Raw genomic sequence first — 23,851 nt, forward strand, 5'->3', positions numbered from 1 at the left:
GGACAGTCAATTTTTTAAGTAAATCATGAAAAAATTTTAATAAAGGATACTTTTCCTCCGCCTTAGTGCTTATTTTTCTTTGTAAATCCTAGCAGCAATGTGGTGAATAGAAACAATAATAGACTTCTTATGCAGGTCATCTAATATTAGAAATCCCTAACCAGGGTAGAGAGAAACACAAAAAGGATTGCTGGGCATTTTTTCATCCCCATCTTTCTTTGGACCATATGTGGTCAGGGAGTATGGAACACCCTCACACATGACAAATCCATATTTAACCTGCCTGCTGTATCTCTCACTATATTTTTCATCTTCTGGCAAAGAGATACTATACCTTATTTGCTTCCTATCTATAGAAATTCCTGGATAAATGATTCTGATTTGAATATGTTTCAGATGTTGATCGTTTATAGAACCTGCTGGCAAAACTTCCCCTCCGTAAGCTTGGAACTGGAACTGGTTAGAACTGAAATTGTGTGAAATTTAATTATCTCATTGTTCTGTCTTAGGACTTTGAACTGTCATAAACTGTGATCCCTGTTAGGTAAACCAGATAAAGGGGTTGAAGTGGGTAAGAACTGCAGGTCTTGGAAGCTTAGTAATATGAATTCTGAAACCTTATAAACAATGCTATTTTATCTTGCTTTTATAAACAGCAAGCACTATTGTTATTGTGTTATAATGAAAGTAAAGTTATTCTAAAAGTTGAATTATATTGCTTGAAAGGAATTTCTTTTCAAATGAAAAAAGTACTACTGTCAGCCTTTTTTTTTTTTGTAGAGGTTGAGGGCAGTGCAAGGACTGGAGCTTGAACTCAGAGCTTGGACATTGTTCTTGGGTACTTTTAATTTTTATTTTTCCCTCAAAGCTAGGATTCTATCACATGAGCTTAAGCTCCACTTTCAGCTTATTGGAAGCTAATTGGTGATAAAAGTCCTATGGACTTTCCTGCTCTGGCCAGCTTCAAATAGAGATCCTTATAGTTCAGTCTTCTGTGTAGGTAAGAATAAAGGCATGACGGGGCTGGGAGTTTGGCCTAGTGGTAGAGTGCTTTGCCTAGCATGCATGAAGACCCAGGTTCAATTCCTCGGTACCACATACGTAGAAAAAAGCCAGAAGTGGTGCTGAGGCTCAAGTGGTAGAGCTCTTGCCTTGAGAAAGTCCAAGGATAGTGCACAGGCCCTGAGCTCAATCCCAGGACTGGCAAAAAAAAAGAATAAAGGCATGAGCCACCAGCATCTGGAAGCTATTGACAAACTTTTAAATGTTTGTTTTTTATTTTCAAGATTTATTTTAAAATAATGAGCATAAAATTTTTGAGTAAATAGTATGTTTGTCTATTTAGGTTTGATTTTTCATATAAAAAGGAATGAATGTGCTAATGTTTTTTTATATACTAGTATGAAAATAGGCTAAGAGTTCAGGTAACTTTCTTAGATTTACACTGAAATTTAATTTCTCTGACATTAAAGCCTGTAATCTATTTATTACTTCAGACTGCATTTTAAAGGATTAAATAGTGCTAACTTGGATAAGGATATCATCAGTGTCAGATTTCAACATACTTTTAGTTAAAATCCTGGAATTATAAAAGCTCCTGAGTAGCCTGTGACAAATCTAGCCATCTGCTGTCTTTATTGACAATTCTATTTGATACTTCGTAGAAGAAATGATAAAAACAGCATTCTCAAGCATGTGATACCTGAGCATTCTCCAGAGTGTTTCCTGACTTCTTCAACATATGTCAATAATCTGAGCTATCATGTTGTATTGGTTGCCATGCTGCACAAGGTATACCACCTGGCATTTAATATGCAACACACATTTTAATTGCTAAGTCAGCCACAAGTATCTGCTGAAAAAATTACCATGAGCGAAACACAGTTCTAAGGGCTGATTACATAAGGAACGATAAGAGTATCTTTAATGATTTTCTAACCAGAGGAAATGAGACTATAAATGTAGAAACAAATATTTTGAATAGCACTTGGATGTGGATGATAGAGACACATGGACTTCTGAGGAGAAAACTGTAACTTCATGAGGCTATATTGCATGCCTTACCAGGGGCCTGACCACCCACTTTTCAGACCAGTTTTCCTGACTTCAAACCCCATGATCAACTGAAGATACGTGTTTTCTGTAGAATGTTCCTCCTCCAATCACATCAACTATGTTTTTTGCAGAGTTTTTGTGACAGGAGTTAAGAGATAGGAACAAAGAATTGTTGTGAAATAAGTACTAAATAGTTTTTATCCTTGATGTAAAGTTAATGGTTATGCTAACCTGGGGTGATCTTTAAAGCTGACCTGCCTTCTTTCTTTCATAGGTAAGATCATCCATCAATAGGAGTCAATTCCACCACATTTCCCACAACAGACACAGGATAATTATTTTCTACACAAGATATGTATGCTTAAAAGTTTTAAACAAATTTCAGGAAATATTCAACTTCAATATCTCAGAGGTTCTAGAAAAAAGCAGGCCTAGGTCCCTTCATAGATTTACAAATAATAGCCAATGGAAAGTAAGATGCTAGTGATTGATGGAAAACAAAACAAAAAACAAAAACAAATCTACATCATGGGATAAAAAATATTCAGCTACTTATTTTATTGATAAACAAATTAGGACACCTATATAGGGAAATGAATATGCTAACTACAATTAATGTTTAACATGTGCAATTACTGGGACATTTTTATTTTATATTTTTGTTGTTTCTTTGTTGGTTGTGGGACTTGAACTCTGGGTGTGGGTGTCATTTTTAAATGATTGGAATACTTCACAGACTTTTCCTAAAACAAATCCCAAGTTGTGAAATTGGGAGAGGGAAGAAAAACAACAACAACAACAACAACAACAACAACAAGTCAAACCACAACAAAACAACAAAAAAGAGCTCAACACAAAAATCAGCTTGATATTCCACAAGATGGACACCGGATGGCAGCACATAATAACAACAATTCTGATTGTGACTGCTAATCTGGGAAGCCTTGATGGAAAATGGCCTTTAAATATTCACTAGTATTATAAAGGTCTCTGAGCTTGAGCTCTAGCTTTAACAGATTTGTTTATGCTTCATAGCTAAGCTTTATCTCTTGTACTGAACTCCGGTGTCTTCTGTAGGTAATAGCGTACTGAAAACCCAAAATATCAGAGAAATATATACATATATATATATATATATGATAACTTCATAAATTTCACACTCTCTTTTTTGCTTCTTTTGTTACCTGATTTGGGAGTGGAAGGGAATTACAGGAGTGGAAGGAGTAGTGTATCTGAGGGTTTAACACCAAGTCCCTCAGACCCTTCAGTGTTCTTACCTGCTCTCAGATTGGTAAGTCTGAAAATTGAGAATTTTGTTTGTTTGTTTTTGTCTTTTTTTACCTCCTGTTTTAAGTTTTTTTCATATATTTTTATTGTAATTAATAGAAGCATTACATGATATTTGCCAGATAGAAGGTGCATTAATTCACATATATTGATACCCTTTCACATGTCTTGGTACCCATTTCCTTCCCCCTCATCCCCACCTCTCATCTTGTTTTCCCCCCTTCCCTATCCAATTTCAAATAACCAAATACAAATATTTCTTAAAATTAAGCATTGCCAAAAGGATGATCAAAGGAGTACTCAGTCTTACAAACAGAACTCTGAATCTGTGGCAAGACAACAGAGAAAGACCTCTTCCACCTGCCTGCCTAAACATATTGTCATCCTGACCAGAAAACATTAAAAGAAAATGGATTCATGTGAGCAAAGCATCACAGTATCAAATTATAGAGGACATAAATTCAGAATTATATTCGTACACACACACTCATACTCTCACACACACACACTCACGCACACACACACACACACACACACAGCCAAATGTCTAAAAACTTGGGGCCTTAGATGAATGGAGGTACTAGTAGACATGATCACTTCAACACATTCATTTGCATTTCTTTTCACACCCTTCCTCTGTTCATATTTTTATTTCTAGTACTTGTATGCCCCTGTGAAGATGAGAGTGAGAATGTGTATGTGACTACATGTAAAGTCACAAAAGAACCAATGAAACAGCATAGTCAAGTGTGAGGTATTGAAGTAATATAATCACATAAGAGCCATTTGTAAATTTAAGCTTTGATAAGTTTTCACTAAGGTTTCCTGGCATTTCAGAGAGGCCAGAGTTACGGTTTGGGGAAAGGAATTCCCCAAATCAAAAGATTTCTAAGGTTCATAAGAAAAAACTGTGGCATAATTTCAATGTTCATAATTAATTATTAAAGTAGAATGCTGAATGCATTCTGCTTTCAAGCCTGTCAGTGAGTCACAGGGGAAATGTGTATAACCTCTTTTTAAAATAAGGTTTAATTTAGGACTTTTCATGAATGTCAGATATAAGTAACCACTTTTCCTGTCACCTTGTCTTTTTCACATTGAGATAAGTCAATTAATTCTTGTAGAGAAGAAAGAAATGAAAAAATAGACAAAAATATAAGAAAATAAAATGAAACAACACAAGATATGGATGGTTTGGAATGAATATGATTAGAAACATAGAAATTATTAAAATAATATTTACTATGTGACAATTCAAGCTCTTGTAACTGGTGATGGCTTGAAACAAGTTTGCTTTCTTGGCCTCAAACTGCTTAAAGCAAGAACAATAAAACATCCATATTTCAGGAACAAGATTGAATTCTTTATCATTATCTACAATTACAATAAAATTTGATAGAGGTTAATACAGGTAACTTTTTCTCCATGTGTACAGTAGAAAATAGCAATAAAGTCTTCATTATGGTATTATATAAACATTTGGAAAACATTTAGCCAAATATTTCATAGAATACATTAACACACTAAAACTTATTAAAATAGTATGAAAACAATTGGAATCTGGAAAAAATTTCACCTATGACATACAAGTAACATGAACTAAGTTATATTAATTACAGGTTATGAAATCACTAATGGGATAAAAATTACTATTTCAAGATTATGGCAACAGTGACCATTCTGTTGCTAGTTACTGGATAATACAGACTCTTTGGGCAAGCAACATAGTAACTGTGAGATTCATTTAAAAATGGCAATTCTCATTTATATCTAAAATGGGTATTTACCTTTAGAAACTAGAATCTTGTGTGGTTGTTGTCCTTAATATACTATCTCTTTTTTTGCTCTTATGGCTAATCTCATGTTGTTACTGTATCTGACTTTGTTATCTGATATGTTGTATATATGTTTGTTTGTTTATTTGAAATAGGGAAGGGAAGGGGAGAAAACAAGATGATTCGGAGGGGGTGAAGGAGGGAAATGGGGACAAAACCGTGAGAGATGTACCTACTACCTGACAAATGTGAAGCAAGAACAATATAAGTAACCACAATATGCATTATCTTGACAATAAAATAAACTGCAAAAGGAAAATTAATAAGAATTGAAAAATTTTGTGCAGTGATATTTCTTTTATTGTAAAAATTTTCAGTGTAAGAAAAAGTGAAAAGTTATGTAGCAATGACTTAGTATAATACAATTTAGCAAGTGGTTATTATACCTACAATATTCAATTTGTATTTATAATGAAAAATGTATAAATGTATCTTTCCTATATTAATTGGAAATATTTATAATATCTAATACAAAAATTACTATTTGATAGAATTATAGAGAAAATGAGATTCTTTTATCATTACAGAGTAAAATGATATGAATGGTATCCTTATTCAGGAGAAAATCAGGTAATGGCACTTAGTAGGCTTATAAATAAATGACCAAGAAATTCTATACACTAGCATAGTCATGGAGAGAATTTATTTTTTTGGCAGTGTGGAGGCTTGAACTCAGAGTCTAGGTACTGTCTTTGACAGGCTTTCCCAAGGCCAAAAATCTGCTGTTTGAGACACAGCACCACTTTTGACTTTTTCTGTGTTTGTGGTACGGAGGAATTGAACCCAGGGTTCTGTGCATGCTATGTGAGCACTCTACCACGAGTCCAGACTCCTGGATCCTTGAGAGAATTTCTGTCATATGTTTAAACATGATTTATTGCAACAATGTTTTTGGTAGGGGGAATTACAGGAAACTTAGCTTTTAATCCTGGGAGACCAGGTAAGTAAAATCTGGTCAATACACACTATGCCAAAATGGATAGCAATTGAAAAATATAAACTTTTAAGAAGGAACAATTAGAACATATCATCTCAGCAGGCCATGGTGGCTCATGCCTATAATCCTAGCTACTCAGGAGGCTGAGATCTAAGGATCAAGGTTTAAAGCCAGCCCGGGCACTAAAGGACCTGAGACTCTTATCTCCAATTAATCTCTAGAAAACAGGACACAAAAGGACCTGAGACTTTTAAAAAAAATTTATTGTAATTAATGGAAAGGTTACATTATATTTGCCCGATAGAAGGTGCTTTACTTCACAAACATTGATACCCCTTCTCAAGCTTTTATCCCCATTTCCCTCCCCCACCCTCTCCCATCTTCTTGTTTTCCCCATCCCCTATCCTATTTCAAATAAACAAATATATATGCAAGATACCAGATAACAAGGTAAGATACTGTAACAATATGAGATAACCAAGGACAACAAAAGAGAACAACAATCACACATTATATGTCTCTTGTTTCCATATCCTGAAGGTCCTTTCATTTAGCCTCATCTTATATAGCCTTAGGTATCTAGGTTTTGCCCTATTGTAAACCTCAGCTAGGAGAGCCCAAGGTTTCTACTTATTATTACAAATGAGGGAAACCATTGAGCCTATGTTCCTTTGAATCTGCTTTACTTCACTTAATATGATTTTTTTTCCTTACAAATGGGGTGATGTCGTTCTTTCTGATGGCAGCATAGAATTCTATTGTGTATAAATACCACATCTTGTTGATCCAATCATCTACTAAGGGACATCTGGGTTGGTTCCAAATCTTTGCTATGGTAAATAGTGCTGCAATGAACATCATTGCCCTAGTGGATTTAGTATGTCTGTTTCTGAATGATAAATGCCAAGTAGTAGAATTGCTGGGTCATAGGGGAGCTCTATGTTTTGAGGAAATGCCATACTGCGTTCCATAGTGATTGAATGAGTTTGCACTCCCACCAACAGTGTAGTAGTGATCCCTCCTGGCCACATGGCCATTCTAACTGGAGTGAGGTCGACCTGAGACTCTTATCTCCAATTAACTTCTAGAAAATAGGAAGTGGGACTTGGCTCAAGTGTAAGGTAGTAGCCTTGAGCTCAGGAACACTGCCCAGGCCATTTAAGCCCCATGACGTGCAATATATATATATATATATATATATATATATATTTTTTTTTTTCCTACAGGGTATTATATTGAAGTTGGGTACTGACTGAAATGAAATGAAATTTTACCCACTAGGGAATAGGCCATAGGCTCTAAATGATAATAACATAGAACCAAACACCAAAAGGCATAATTAGCTCAATTCAGTGAACCTGTGATTGTTAAAGAGAGCTAAAATTTATGCACCTTTAAATGGAAAAGACTGAAATAATGCATAGCATATGCAAATTGAAATACTATTGAAATAGTATATACTGTTTAAATAAACATACTTTTTATGGAGACACTATATTCAAATTGATTGCATTTGTTTTGCGAATAAGATAAACACGTGGTGATATATATATACATTGAAACCATGCAAAGTTTTGTATTTCTGTCTATGTGAAGGGTTCTGTGACTGCTTCCTCTTGATACTACCTTCTTAGCAAGGCAAGGTTGGCTGAAGCTAGGTCGTATGTAAGGATAATTTACTCAAACTCCATGATAGTTCATCTTGTTTTCTTGGATATTGATGCTTCCATTGTATGAGTTTCGAAGATAAGACTGACGAGTGATTTCATTAGCTTCTTCCTACAATTTCCAAAAATGGGCTAAAAATACTGCAGTAAAAGTCCTGGTTGGTGAAGAAACTGTCTTGACTTACTCATCTTGGGAGAAGTGTTACTTCATCTTCACTTATCTTTGTGAGTTGATAGCCTTAGGATGAGGAGAGCATGCAGCCTGAAGTAGTTAAAGTCATAGACCCCTTCCTTTTTCAGAGCCTATCCATCAAGTCAGATCTCTACTGCAGTGGAGAGCATCCCAGTATTTTAAAATCAGCTATCATTATTATTATTGTTGTTGTTTTCTTTATATCTTGTTCGAACTTGTTGACATTTAACAAGGCAATTTTTGAATATGAGGCAACTTGATCAATGCCATCCCTTTTAGCCTTTTCCCCTACCCTTTCTGACCTACCTCCTCCTGTTCTTAGTTTTGTAGTATAAACATTGAATTCTTTATTTATTTTTTGTTATCATAATTATGCATAGAAGGGTTATAGTCATAGACAGTGGGTACATTACTTCTTGAATATTGTTACCCCTTCTCATATTTTTCTCCCACTTTAGTTCCCCCTCACTCCTCCCAAGTTGTAGAATTCATTTCGGACATATTGTCATGAGAATATCATTGTCACACTGGTTTATCCTTTGTCCTTTGACGCATCACTGAATTCTAAATTACATTTTCCTGCCCTTCTCTGCTTCTTTCATCTCTCCTTCTGTCCTTGGCACCAACGCTCTTGCATGTACCCATTTCTTCATATTTATTTTGTTGAACCATGACTTTGCCTTTCTAAGGAATTACACTATTTTGAGATCAGCCTTGAATCTACCATATTTCAGTTAATACTTTTGTGATCACTTACATACTACTCAACATATTTTCTTATTGGTTTATAGGCTAAAACAGTCTTGAATTTTAAGCAATGAGATTATGGGTGATCTTCTCCCATCACTTTTATTTTTGTAAGTAAATATAAACAAAGCCAGTTATAGCATCAAATGAAAGTATATTTTATTCTCTAGTTTTAGCTATACTGTCATTCTATGTATTAATGTTACTAGACTACTAACAGGTGTGCTATTGTGTAACTAATTAGTACATTTATCCTAGTTGGTTTTAACTGTTATCAATACACACATGAGTAAATGCCTTGTCTTTCAATTTGAACATTTTTACATACCTTTGTAGTGTGAATGTACCCTACATAATGTTAAACATAAATACAGAATGGGATTGCTCTGAGAAATCAACAATTTCATAATTGAGATGATTATTTCTAAATGTACTATAAGTAATATAACTATCATTTTTCTTGCTTCTCCAACTAATCTTTGAGTTTTTCTTCTTGACAGCTTTTGCCCATGGGAGTTCTTGTTTCCTTTTTATATTTTTTTCACCTACACTGAGTTCATGGTTTTATTTTATCTTAGTTTTCTCAAATGACTTTTGTTCATTTGAACTATGAGCAGTTCTTGATTTTTCATGAAAAATTTTAGTAATATATTGCATCAAGTTTACATATATATATATGTACATGGCATATTTAGAATACTAAGAATCAAATTCCTTTAAATTATCTATGTTTTTATTTTGTGCAACAATAGGGAATATAGTATGTTTTTGAAAAATTATAGTAAGAATAATGCAAATCATTTTGGTAGCAGAAGGGACTATTATATTCTAGTTTTGTTCATAGAGTCTTGATTCACAGACAACAGTGACACAAGTTGAAGATATGAGTAACTAGTATAATTATATAAGATCCGGGTGAAGAACTTTTATTACCTTAGTTTCTTCCCGCCATCTGCAATCTTAGCTTTTTGAAGATAACCTTCTTTTGCAACCATCTGCAAGAAGAATGCATATATTAAAACTCTGAGAAACTCCTATTAATTTTTACTTTCAGTGAACCTATGCTTTCCAGGAGACATTTCAATGTTGGAAGTTTCCAGTCACAGAATGTTATTTATTTTATTTTATTTTTAGCTTCACGGAGCTTTAAACTCTGGGTCTTGGTACTGTCCCTGAGATCTTCTGCTTAAGGCTATTGCTCTATCATATGAGCCACAGCACCACTTCTGGTTTTCTGGTGGTTAATAAAAGATAAAAATACAAGGAGATTCCTGCCTGGACTAACTTTGAACTACGATTCTCAGATCTCCGCCTCCTGAGTAGCTAAAATTACAGGCATGAGCCACCAGAGCTCAACTACAGAATGTTATTAATAATGCACAAATAACTTATGGAAAGTTCCTGCAAGATAACAGTCATTACATGCTGTTAAATATCCAGAAGACAGATTATGAACAGGTGTATAAAGACTTGGTTAAATGGTGACACATCTTTATTCATTTTTTTGTTGTGTTCAATGAGATCATTTGCTTAAAAACTGATTCAAATGCTAAAACAAAGAAAATTTTTGTTCATTCTTTACTTTTATTGATCATCCTTGTATGACTTCTTTCTTTGCAATTTCCTCCATATCTATTGAGATCAAACAAAAGAAGAACTCAATGGATCCAGGGACCTGAATCAGTTGAATCATTAAAAAGCCTTTAAAACAGGAAATTGTGTGGATTGCCCATGGTTTACACCTGTAATCTCAGTCTCTGACACTTTTATGTCCAATTATCCACCAGAAGTAGCACTGTGGGCCAAAGTGATAGAGTGCTACTCTTGAAAGAAAAGGCTCAGGGACAACATCTAGGGCATTATTTCAAGCCCCCAAATGTAAAAATAAAATAATTAAAATAAACCATGAACTTTTTATCAACTAGCTACCTCCTTGCTGTCTTCCCCCATGATTTATAATGATTTGTTTCCCTATTTGTTTGTATTGGTTTTACTGCTAATGCAACAGAGTGGAAGACTCAACAATGTAGTATAACTCCACAGAGGTATCTGTGAACTTTCAAACAAATGTCAATTTGAATTATCATGTGTGGACTCCCAGCCAAGTCTATACAGGTGTTTTAATATTTTAGTGCTCTATTTCTCCTCTACCAGCCTCAACTTTTCACATTCAAGCCTATTCAAATGTTCCACCATTTCACTGATAGTGAATTGTTCACTGTCATTAGTAGTGTATCCTAAAATTAAAAAAAAAAAAACAAATGCCATATGATTGATTGTTGTTCTTAATGTACTATATTATCTCTCATCCCTTTTGCTGTCTCTTGGTTATCTCATATTGTTACAGTATTTTACCTTGTTATCTGAAATATTGCATATATGCTTATTTGGTTATTTGAAATAGGATAAGGAAGGGGGGAAAACAAGATGAAGGGCGGAGCTGGGGGAAGAGAAATGGCGACCAAGACATGAGAAAGGGTATCAATGTTTGTGAAGTAATGCACCGGTGAATATAATGTAACCCTTCTATTAATTACAGTAAACATATATTAAAATAAATATATTAAAAAAGAAAAAGGCCAGTGAGAAAAGTAAAAAATAAAAATAAAATCACTTAACAGCCAAAGGGCACATTTCCTCAGTAATAGACATATGCACATATGCTCCGGAATGTAATAATCTACCTCTAGCATAAAACATATGGAATTTGGGGCCGGGAGTTTGGCCTAGTGGTTAAAGTGCTTGCCTAGCATGCATGAAGACCCAGGTTCGATTCCTCGGTACAACATACATAGAAAAAAGCCAGAAGTGGTGCTGAGGCTCAAATGGTAGAGCTCTAGCCTTGAGAAAGTCCAAGGACAGTGCTCAGGCCCTGAGCTCAAGCCCAGGACTGACAAAAAAAAATGGAATTTATTTCAAATTAAAATTCAATATGTATTTTTTAATCAGAAAATCTATTCATAATTCATTTTGTAATCATGTTTAGGCAACTCTGTCCCATGTCTCCATTCTCATTGTGGCATTTTCACACCAGTGATACCTATCGGACCAGGCTGCATTTGCTTAGTTGCATGGGACCACATCTGTAAGTTGGCATACTGACTTACACCTAAATTCTTAGCTATTTGGGAAGTGGCGATAAGGAGAGGCAAGGTTCAAGGCAAATTTAGCCCAGCGTTACATACCTATCTTCCATGCTATATGAGAAGAATAAATAGAAAGATTGCATAAGCTTAAGACCTTATTTGAGTCAAGTGATGGAGACTCATTGTAATCCTTAGCTACTCAGGAGGGTGCGATCTGAAGATTGCAGTCTGAAGGCTGTTGAGGCAGGAAATTCTGTGAGACTTTTACCTCCAATAAACTACTCAGAAATAAAAACTGGAGTAGTTTTGAGGTTTAAGGGGTACAGCACTAGTCTTGAGCACAAAGAGGAGCAGAAACAGTGCTCAGCTTTGAGTCTCAGCCACAGAACTGGCAAAACAAAACAAAACTTATTTGCAACATAAATGAAAAGTTGAAGTTAGTTATGGTGTACATGATAGCGTACTTTCTATCAAACTCAAAACCTTAGTCCAAACATTAATATTGCAATAAACAAAACCAAAATAATTCTTTTTACAAAATTCGTTCTCTTATTAGAGATTCCCTCATTGAACATTTGTTTGTTAAACATAAGCCATATAATGAAGGATTGTTGTTCTTAAGGTACTATGTTATCTCTCATCTCTTTTGCTGTCCCTTGGTTATCTCATATTGTTACACTATCTCACTTTGTTACCTGATATATCGGACATATTTGTATTTGGTTATCTGAAATTGGATAGGGAATGGGGGAAAACAAGATGAGAGGTGGGGGTGGGGGGGAGGGAAATGGGGACCAAGACATGTGAAAGGGTATCAATGTATGGGAATTAATGCACCATCTATCTGGCAAATATCATGTAACCTTTCTATTAATTACAATAAAAAATATATGGAAAAAATTTGTTCTCTTATTGTTAATTTTTATATTCTTAGTTTTCAAGATATATTTAATAAATTGATTTATTTAATATATTTATTTTATTTTACTGAAAATTATATTAGGAATGGTTTATGATGTTCATTGCAAAGTGTTTTTCATATATGTACATGCCCAGAATATGTTTTTTACATTAATGTCTTTTCCGGTTGTCTAAAACTCCCAAAATGAAATTATTTCATGTAAGTTTTATCATTTTGGTTCTCTGTGGTGAAACATTTTAATTTAGGCACGTATACTCATCTTTAATTAAACCCCTGTCAGTTCTTTTTTATTATGGGGAACAATGTTTCCAGCCCTCTAAACAATTTGGGTACTCATTTAATCTAGAAAACTAATTAGGCTTCCTAAACTGACATCATTGCTTTGTTTTAGTCCCAGGCTTGTAAGCTTTCTTGAGTAGGTTTGGGATAATTTGGAATTTATTGTCATCATATTTTAATATATTTCACCACAATCGAGGCACCAGGAATTAGGTACTATATGATGTTCACATTGACCTGAAAGATTAGAGTACACAGGTTATTAGAAGGTTATTATGTATCTCACATATATGTTACTTTACTAATTTTCTAATTATATTTGTTAATTTTCTGTCTGAAAAGACCATGACCAGTTGACATGGCAGTGAAGTGTTTAGGTCATCAAGAGTTCAAATAGACTTGTCTTAGGTAATTTGCAAATTTATATTTATTTGTAGATTTATATTTTGGGTTCTACATGTCAAAATCTATGCCAAACTAAAATTCTTAATTTTAAATTAAAGTTGTAGTTTTCCTAAATTATGCAGGCTTAAGAAATGTCAAATAATCTTTAGAACCTAAATGTACATTCTGGAGAAAATTGTCTCATGTGGCTAGAAGCCCCTTTTAATACTACATGGCAAAAAGATCAGCAATTTGTCCTGATTGGATGCCAGCCATTCTTCCGTCATTGATAATATGTGAGCATATTCTGTGCTGAGATTTAGAGAAGAAAAAACAATGACTGGCATCTCTAGAAGTCATCTGCTTATCACCCTACATTAGAGGTGACAGACTAGGCAGGGGAGAAAAAAAAGGACATCCTTTCATGAATGTTCACATTTGAGGCAGAAGACTAACCTGTAACACTTTGTGTAGATACTGCAGTATTTTAATTTTATATGAAGCCTTCTTGCTCTCTGATATACTTGTAATAGGCTTCCATATATCTTTGTCTACCACAGAGTTGTTTATAGATAGAAAGAAGGTAACCAGAAACTCCAGGTAGATTTTGATGAGAAGATTATGGCTTTTAACACTAGAACCATAAACTTTTTCTTCTTCTTTTTTTTTTTTGCCAGTATTGGGGCTTGAATTCAGGTCCGAGCACTGCCCTGAGCTTTCTCAAGGCTAGTGCTGTACCACTTGAGCCACAGCACCACTTCTGGATTTTTCTGTATTAGTGATATCAAGGAGTAGCATCCAGGGCTTCGTGCATATTAGACTAGCACTCTATCACAAAGTCACATGTCCAGACCCACATACTCCTTTTGCCTTGTAATATTTATATATCCCTGACCTATGTAAACTCTTGCTCTCTTCCCTTTGTTCTGGTTCTGTGCTTTTTGGAGAAAATCAGTTCTACCTGGAATCAGCTTCTTAAATCATCTGGTGTAGAAAATGGATGATTTCTATGGAATAATCCCATTGTATTATGTGATATCTTATTGTGATTTTTAATCCTAATTGGCAAATTACTTAGGATGAGAAATACCAAGAAGATTACCAAAATTCAATTCTAGGTGAGTCCTAGATAGCATTTTCAGACAGAATTAGAGCCCTACTCTAGTGCATATTTCATCTTGTCAGTAGATGTGTTCAAACTCTGAACAGACTGTTAGAAGATGATAGAATTATGGATGTTGGACATGACTAGAGGAGGTGGTAAAAGTCACAGGATAGAAGAAAGAAAGTCTTTCAACAAATGGTTCTGGCAGAATTGGCTATACACATGCAGAAAAATGAAGTTAGATCCTTACATATCAACCTGCCCCAGAATGCATTTCAAAAGAATCAAAGACCTCAACATAAGACCACGTACCCTGAAAACATTAGAGGAAAGTATAATGGAAACTCTAGGGCTCTTTGGCACAGGTTGAAACTAACTTCCTAAATAAAGATTCAGAATCCAAACAATTCAAAGAAAAGCTGAATAAATAGGATTTCATCAAACTGGTTCAAAGAAAAGCTGAATAAATAGGATTTCATCAAACTGGAGAGTTTCTGCATGGACAAGGATATAGCAAGGAAGATTTATAGAAAGCTCAAAAACTGGGAGAATATATTTACTAGCTGTGCATCAGACAAGGGCCCCATATTTAAAATATATTTAGAACTAAAAAATTAAAATTCCAAAAACAAATATTCAAAGAAACAAGAGCTCCATTAATGAGTGGGCTAAAGACTTAAAGGGAGACTTCTCTGGAGCAGAAATAGAATGTCCAACATACATATTAAGAAAGGTTCAGAAAAAGAATGTCCAACATCCACATGATAGATAGGTTCAACATCTCTGGTCATAAAAGAAATGTAGCTCAAAACAACATTGTAATTCTACCTCATGATAGTTAAAATGCCCATTATCAAGAAAACTAATCATAACATATGTGGCCAAAAGGGAACAATACTACTTGCTGATGGCTATATAAACTTGTTCAACCACTCTGGAAAGCAATATAAAGGTTCCTCAAAGGACTGAACATAGAGCTCTCCTATAACTCAGCAATCCCACTCCTGACTACAAACTAACACACACTACAGCTACCATGCTCATTGCAGTATTATTTACCATAGGCAGGATATGAACTCAACAGAGGCCTCATAGATGAATGGATCAAGACAATGTGGTAAATATGCACAACGGAATTCTATGCTTGCATCAGAAAGAATAACTTAGAAAAAATAACATTAAAGCAAGAAAGCCTGACCCAAAGAAACATAGGCTTCATGGTTTCCCTCATTTGTAATAATTAGAATGTCTAAAAAATACAAGTTAATTCAATTAATATTTAAAAACAAATAATTACATTTGTACATGAATAACAAAGGATAATGTTCTCAGGAGAGGATTGCAATGGGTCAAATGCTATGTGAACGTGACCATATAAAATAATGCATATTGAAATGAACTCAAATAAATGGAAATAAAAAATTTTCTTCTTGTATTTTTTGCAGTTATTTTCTTCTTCTTTTTTTCTCCTTTGACTTATCATAACCCTTTGTCACTGTTTTTGATTTCTGTACCATTTGTCTTGTATCTAGGTTTATCTGATTTAGGGATGGGAAGGGGTGTCACAGAAATTGTGGGATAGAGAATGAACCAATTCAAAAATGATATTCACTAGACACTATGTTGGAAATGAATTTTATAACTTTGGGAGAAGGGGAAAAAGGGTAAAAGGGAGGAGAAAATGAGGGAGCAGGTAACACTGTTTAAAAAGCAATGCACTTATTACCTGGCTTATAAAATTATAACCCCTCTGTACATCAATACAATAAGATTTAAAGGAGAGAGAGAAAGAGAGAGGGAGGGAGAGAGAGAGAGAGAGAGAGAGAGAGAGAGAGAGAGAGAGAGAGAGAGAGAGAGAGAGAGGGAGGGAGGGAGGGAGGGAGGGAGGGAGGGAGAGAGAGAGAGAGAGAGAGAGAGAGAGAGAGAGAGAGAGAGAGAGAGAGAGAGAGAGAGAGAGAGAGAGAGATGGGAGGAACGGAGAGAGGGATGGGGGATGGAAGGAAGGAAGGAAGGAAGGAAGGACTACTCTGATAAGTATGAGTTCCCTAAAGTGTCTGTTCTTTGTGTTGAATAAGAAAACAATTTTCTCAAAATATCTTTCATCGTAAACCTTTCACAAGTATCAATTAGTCCATTAAATAATATCTAGCTCTGAAAGGTAGGATCCATGACTTTAGGTTTATCAGCACAAGCCTGCTTTGCCCATGAGCTATGTATGGCAACTTCCTGAGCTCTGTCCTCAAAATCCTCCCAGCTCAGGAGGAAGCAGATGATTCTCTAAAACCTGCCACAGGCTTTGACTCTGCAGGGTTATTCATAGACATGTCCTATACTCTTGATAAAAATAAAAAAGATAAAAATTTAACATGTTATAAACGGGTTATTTCCTTGCATATTTCTTTAGGAGATAAAGGAAGCTGCTCTGAAAATAATTGGGATTCATTAACCCTTGCACTATGACACATACAAGATTAGGAAACAATGCATGTTACTATATTTGATGTTTTCAGTTTATAAAGATTTTTCTGTGAATAGCATTTATTAAGCAATCCCACAGATTCTCAGAAAACAATTTTAGTCTCTTCCATTGAAAGTCTGTATCTTCATACCATGTGTCTGTCACCTCCGTAGTTGTTATCAGATACTTGGAGTACAATTAGAGATGTTTTTGGGGGCAGTATTAAAGGGAAACTCAATTCTCTATTTAAGCATGTTGATCACAGTTCTCTCTCTCTCTCTCTCTCTCTCTCTCTCTCCTCTCTCTCTCTCTCTCTCTCTCTCTCTCTCTCTCTCTCTCTCTCTCTCTCTTTCTTTCTTCTTTTTTTTCTGCCAGTCCTGGATTTGGGCTCAGGGCCTGAGTGACTGTGCTTGGGTTTTCTTAACACTAGAGCTCGACCACTTGAACCACAGCAACACTTCCAACTTTCTATGTATGTAGTACCGAGGAACTGAACTCGGCTCTTCCTGCATGCCAGGCGAGCACTCTACCGCTAGGCCAAACTCCTGGCCCCTCACAGTCATCTTTACTAAAGAGAAAATTAATAAGGTAAAATGATTCTCCTATGTGGGGTTAGTACGCATTGACTTGACTATAATGAAGTTTTTTTTTCAGAAAATGAATCGTTTCCTCCAAAGTTCATATGTGGACATAGCTGTTTGAAAATTGTACATAACCACAGTCTTCTGTGATTCTTACAAAATAGTTCAGTAGAGTTTCATTAATATAGAAGATGAAGGATGTTAACTTATCTTGCAGCACATTTTAGAAACAAGTTTAAAGATTTCTATGACAAAATATTGAATAAACCTCTGTTAGTAGGGTCCAAGGTTTATACTAATTATGACAAATGAGGGAAAGCATTGAGCCTATGTTCCTTTGAGTCTGTCTTACTTCACTTAGCATGATTTTTTCTAAGTCTTTCCGTTCCTTACAAACGGGGCAATGTTGTTCTTTCTGATGGCAGCATAGAATTGCATTGTATATAAATACCACATCTTGTTGATCCACAGGCCAAAACCTAGATACATAAGGCTATATAGGATGAGGCTAAATGAAAGGACCTCCAAGAATATAGAAACAAGATCCATATAAGGTGTGACTGTTGTTCTTAATGTACTATGTTATTTCTCATCTTTTTGGTTTGTCCCTTGGTTATCTCATATTGTTACAGTATCTTACCTTGTTATCTGATATATTGTATTATAATTTATTTGTTTATTTGAAATAGGATATGGAAGGGAGAAAACAAGATGAGGGGAGGGGATGATGTAGAAAATGGAGACAAAACATGAGAAGGGGTAGCAATGATTGTTAATGCACCTTCTATCTGGCGAATATAATGTAACCCTTCTATTAATTACAATAAAAATAAATATGAGAAGGGGTAGCAATGATTGTTATGTCATGAATCTTCTATCTGGCAAAGATAATGTAACCCTTGTATTAATAAAAATATAAAAAATACAAAAAAGTACTGAATAACATCAAACAAAGAGACTGTAAAGCCATTAGTAAATTTTTCATATGTGAAAGCTGAAGTATAAATCAACAACATCTGTTGTGTCAGTGTTGAGGACTTGTAGAAAACAATGAGCAGTGAGGCTTGGAGAGATTGGACAGAATAGAGAAACACCAATACTGTGAGAGAAGTATATGGAGTCAATAAAAAGAATGTAAAGTTACATTCATTACATGTGAAGAAAACTTTCTAGATTCTAGACAACACTTCAAATTTTGTAAATAGCAGTAAACAGTATCAAATTAATAAAAATTTTGTGTTTGGGGGAGTAGGGTTATTTTGGTGCATCTCATCATCATGGATACTTTTTTATTTGCTACCTGGAGCTTGAACTCAGGGCCTGAGCATTGAACTTGGACACTTTTTGCTCAAGCCTAACACTCTGACACTTGACCTACAACACCCCTTCTGGTTTTTTTCTGTGTATGTGGCTCCAGGAATTGGAACTCAGGACTTCATTGCATGCTAGGTGATCATGCTACCATTAGGAAACTCTCCCGGACCATCACCGATAATATTTATAAGAGTTTTGGAACACTGATAGAATTTCTGTCGGTTTGTCTGCTCTCAGTATGACTGAGATGTATTTTTAAGGTGTTATACTTACTATGAGAATGCTTCACCATTGTGAATTTCTGCCTTTAAAATAACATGAAATAAAAATTCAAGAGACTGGGCCGGGAGTGTGGCCTAGTGGTAGAGTGCTTGCCTAACATGCACAAAGATGCAGGGTCGATTCCTCTGTACCACATGCATTTAAAAAAAGCGGAAAGTGGTGCTGTGGCTCAAGTGGTAGAGCTCTAGCCTTGAGAAAGCCCAAGAACAGTAGTTGCAGGCCCTGAGTACATGCCCAGGACTAGCAAAAAGAAACAAACCAAACCAAAACCAAAACCAAACAAACAAAAAAACAAATTAAGGGACCAATATGGTGGTCCACATCTGTATTTCTAGTTATATGAAAAGCTGAGATTAGTAGGAATGTTTTTTAGACTAGCTTAAGCACAGTTAGTGAGACCAGATCTGAGCAATGAAGCACTAGCCCTAAACTGTGTTCCCAGTTATGTGGGGGAATTCGTAAAAAAATGAGTCTGAAGCTAATACTGAAGCTAAGCCCAATTTTGCTAAAAAGAAATTAAGCAAAATGGGCTGGGTTGTGTGCTAAGTTTTTAGAACACTGACCTAGACCTAGTTTAAATTAGATCCTGAGTTTAAACTTAAACTTCTAAAGCAACAAGAAAGAGAGAGAGCGAGAGGTAGAGAGACAGAGAGAGAGAGAGAGAGAGAGAGAGAGAGAGAGAGAGAGAGAGAGAGAGAGAGACAGAGACAGGACAGAGAGAGAGAGAGAGAGAGAGGAGAGAGAGAGAGAGAGAGAGAGAGAGAGAGAGAGAGAGAGAGGGAGAGAGAGAGGGAGAGGGAGAGGGAGAGGGAGAGGGAGAGGGAGAGGGAGAGGGAGAGGGAGAGGGAGAGGAAGAAGGAAGAGGAAGAAGGAAGAGGAGGAGGAGGAGGAAGAGGAAGAAGGGAGGAAAAGGAAGGAGAGAAATAAAGATAAAAGAGAAACCCTGTCAGGCACTGTTTATAAGATAAATTAAATGGAAAATACATGTCAGGCCTAGGTATTTAGTTAATGTGAGAGACAAGACTTGCTCTGGAAAGCTGACTTATGAAAAGTTACCTACTTTAAATTTGTAAAATTTAGACCTTTTTATATTATTGACAAACTGGCCTTCATTACAAATAGCAGGTAGATATTTATTAATACTTGCAATTACCAACATTATTAGAGTTAACCATTAGTACCTTATGGTTTACATGAATTGACAAACAAGTCTTTAGTGAACAAGTGCTAATGTCAAAAGCAATGTAAGTGGAAGTCTGATACCACAAAGAAAATACAAGTCATGGCCTCTAATTCAAGGCTTTTACAGTCCCACCATGGAACCAGTCTATTAGTCATGAAGTAAGAATGAACAGAACACAATCAGTACATGAGCATGTGCTGAGATGAAGGAGCATAATTGCCAGAAAAAGAAAGCAAAGCTCCTTTGAGCTGAGCCATGTCTTAATCATAGTTCTGCTTCTGGCTTTAGGGTATACACTTACAAGAGTAGACAATAAATATTATAAATTGGGGATCATGACAAAGGTCAATGTACTTGATAACATTGCAAAGAAGGAACCACTGGAAGTTTTGACACGAAAATGAAATGAGGAGGGAATTGTTTAAAAGAAGGAGGAGAATGTAAGATTTGGAAACTAAGAATAGCAGCATTTTAAAGCCAGGATGAGAGTGTGCACACATGTAAGATTTAACCCAGTCACCCCACAGTCACTAAAGAGAAATTATGATCTGTTGAAGAGCTATATAGAAAATAAAGAATTCAGTTAGTGTGTTCTAAGCCTCTACAGATGTTTGTTCCTTACAGAGATGAATTCTATGGAAAGGGCAATCAGACTGAGTAGGAGTTGCTGATATGGAGTTTTCACTTCTGTGATGTAACTGAGGGGAAAAATCATGTCACCAATGACTACTGTTGAAGGTATAGGAAGATAAAATAAAAAATGCTCAAGTATAGATCTGTGTATTACCAGATTGCAAATAGAAAAAGCCATTAACTTTTCACAATGCATATTTATGAGTTCTCTACAGTATAGTAATATATTCATAGGAATATGACCGTGAACAGAAAGTGTTTTGTATATAAGAGGTTCAATGTCTGTAGAATATAGGAGTTCCCTTTCCTTATCAACTAGCTTTTTCATCAAATACAACACAAACACACACACACACACACACACACACACACATACACACACAAATGCAATACATAGTACATGGTGGTAAGATTTACAGAGAAAATTAAACAACAATTAGAAAGACGTATTGTGGTTGTTGTTTTTGTTAAGGAGATTAGACGAAATTCATTTTAAAACATACTACTGAAAGGGGATAGCAAATTAAAGGAGATTGAAAATTACTGGGCTCCAATGAATGACACTAACAGGAAGATTAAAAAGCAAAAGAATAACCCTGTTGAAGTTAGACATTAACTTGTTTGAACAGAATGAGCCAGGATAAGAGGGAGAGATGACATGACAAGTCACTGGGACCTCTAATGCTTGTGGACTACAGGATGACAACGCATAACTTGGAGAAATTTAACACACTAGAAACCATGGAGGATCTTGAGTGAAAGACTAGTATTAGGATGTGTTTACAATGTAAGTTTATATTTTGATATTTTAACTGCCAATGTTGCTTTGGGACACAATTAGGTCCTAAATATGGGACCTCATAAGTTAAATTAGTGCTCTTATGAAAGGGACTCACAAAATCTCTCTCTCTCTCTCTCTCTCTCTCTCTCTCTCTCTCTCTCTCTCTCTCTCTCTCTCTCTCTCTCTCTCTCTCTCTCTCTCTCTCTCTGCCAAATGATGAACCAATGAGAGCTTGACAGTCTTCAAGAAGGTAGAGGATACAATTCTATTACTCCATTTTAGAGATTCCAGACTCAAGAATAACAAGAGAAAAAAAGTGCTGTTTTTTTGACCTTATTCATGTTTCCCCAGGCAACTTTAGGCAACCTTACTTTTGGGTGTCATTTTTATTACAACCCTTGAAGAACTCTGACCTAGAAGAACCTGAAACTCCATGCCTAGATTCCTAACTCAGAGAGCAAGATATACAGGTGTGCACTGATTAGTTTAGGGATAATTATTTCTTAGCTGTCAAACAAAGCACACAGTAGTATTGCAGAAAGACAATTACTCACCAGTTGTTCCAATGGAGGAATGACTTCTTTCAAGACATGTTGAGAATGATTCCTTCTATGTCGAGATATCTGAAAATATATTGATATTTGATACCACTTAATTACTTTTTTAAACTATCAATAATGTACTAGATATTAATAGATGGAGAATTCACATACCTTTTAAACTACTAATAATATAATAGATATTATTGGTTGAAGAATTCAGATACCTTTTAAACTATCAATAATATAATAGATATTATTAAATGGAGAATTTAGAGACCTCCATCACAGAATTCTATCGATGAGATGGTAAATATTAGGATATATGTGTAGTTTGTTTGGCTTATTTCTGAACCACATATTTAGACCATCTTTTCAGCCTAACTTTTAGATAACTCTAGCCATCTAACTAGCTTAGACCAATAAAATATATTCAGAAACAGTTTGGCTGGTTAAAGCCAAGGCTGATTTCCACTAAGTGCTTATTCTTCAGATGATATATGACGCAGGAGAAAAAGTTAAATTACAGAAAGAAGAAGATGGAGGTGGAAGCATTTGAGACCCAGTCACCTTGCTGAAAGCAGCAAATCCTGCTGCAGAAATCTCACTTTTTTATTCATTATCAAATGTTTTAAATTTTAAATAATTTTATAATTAAAGGACAGTGATAAATTTTTGTAGGAAACAGAATTCTATTTTATAAGGAAGAAATAATTTCTTGTAAACCAATCATATATTCTAAACAATCTTATGATCTTTGGCATTTCCCTGAAACAGATAATCACAAATGGTGCTAATTGATGTCATGGTGAAACTAAGAACAAAAGTAGTTAAAGAAAAGGATTCTAGAAAATCCATTCATTATCCACTGATGTTTCTGCTTCTCAACAGGGGAGAAAGAGCCTCAAACTCTTAAAAAATTATGAATTCATTTTATATATTCATTTTATATAATCTAAGTATACTATTCTTTACTACTATATTTATTATCATTTGTAACCTCCACTGATTAATTCAATACATTAAGTTCACCATGTAAGAGTGGAAGATTAGAGTTTAGATATCTTTCTTAGTTAATTTCTTTGAAATACAACTAGATTTCCAATCTTAGGGTACAAATCCTTCTACTGACATGCAAAGTACATCAAACTTTAAGTATTAGTGAAGTTGTGCAAATGAGTTGTTTCCGCAGTATTGATACGTGAACACTTAGTTATTTATCTGTCCATCTTATTTTTCTTTTTATGACCCTCTCATGCCAAAATTATAAACATTTTAAAATTTTTTTCTCATATATTTTTATTGTAGTTAATAGAAGGGTTACATTATATTTACCAAATAGAAGGTACATTATTTCACAAACATTGATACCCTTTCTCATGTCTTGGTCCCCATTTCCCTCCACCCACCCCAGCCCCTCATGTTGTTTTCCTCTCTTTCCTATCCAACTTTAAATAACCAAATACACATATATACAGTATATCAGATAACCTGGTGAAATACTGTAACAATATGAGATAACCAAGGGATAGCAAAAGAGATGAGAAATAACATAGTACATTAAGGACAACAATAACTCATTA

The 23,851-nt window shown here is 35.1% G+C and overlaps 1 protein-coding gene across 3 annotated transcripts in view; it reads right to left on the reverse strand.

The window, feature by feature from the left end:
- Arhgap15 (Rho GTPase activating protein 15) overlaps positions 1–23,851 on the reverse strand; it is a 626,004-nt gene that overhangs the window by 524,060 nt on the left and 78,093 nt on the right. The window contains exons 3-4 of one of the 3 annotated variants that reach the window (XM_090343125.1): positions 22,284–22,352; positions 9,655–9,716 (exon numbers count right to left, since the gene is read on the reverse strand). The exons of 1 other annotated variant lie outside the window; for it this stretch is intronic. In XM_090343125.1, coding sequence (XP_090199251.1) covers positions 9,655–9,716; positions 22,284–22,352 — 131 coding nt within the window. The remainder of the gene's footprint in view (positions 1–9,654; positions 9,717–22,283; positions 22,353–23,851) is intronic. One more of the 3 variants, XM_090343126.1, reaches the window with a different exon arrangement.

Source organism: Megascapheus bottae, chromosome 12 (assembly GCF_031878675.1).
Source record: "Megascapheus bottae isolate mThoBot1 chromosome 12, mThoBot2.hap1, whole genome shotgun sequence".
Lineage (NCBI taxonomy): Eukaryota > Metazoa > Chordata > Mammalia > Rodentia > Geomyidae > Megascapheus > Megascapheus bottae.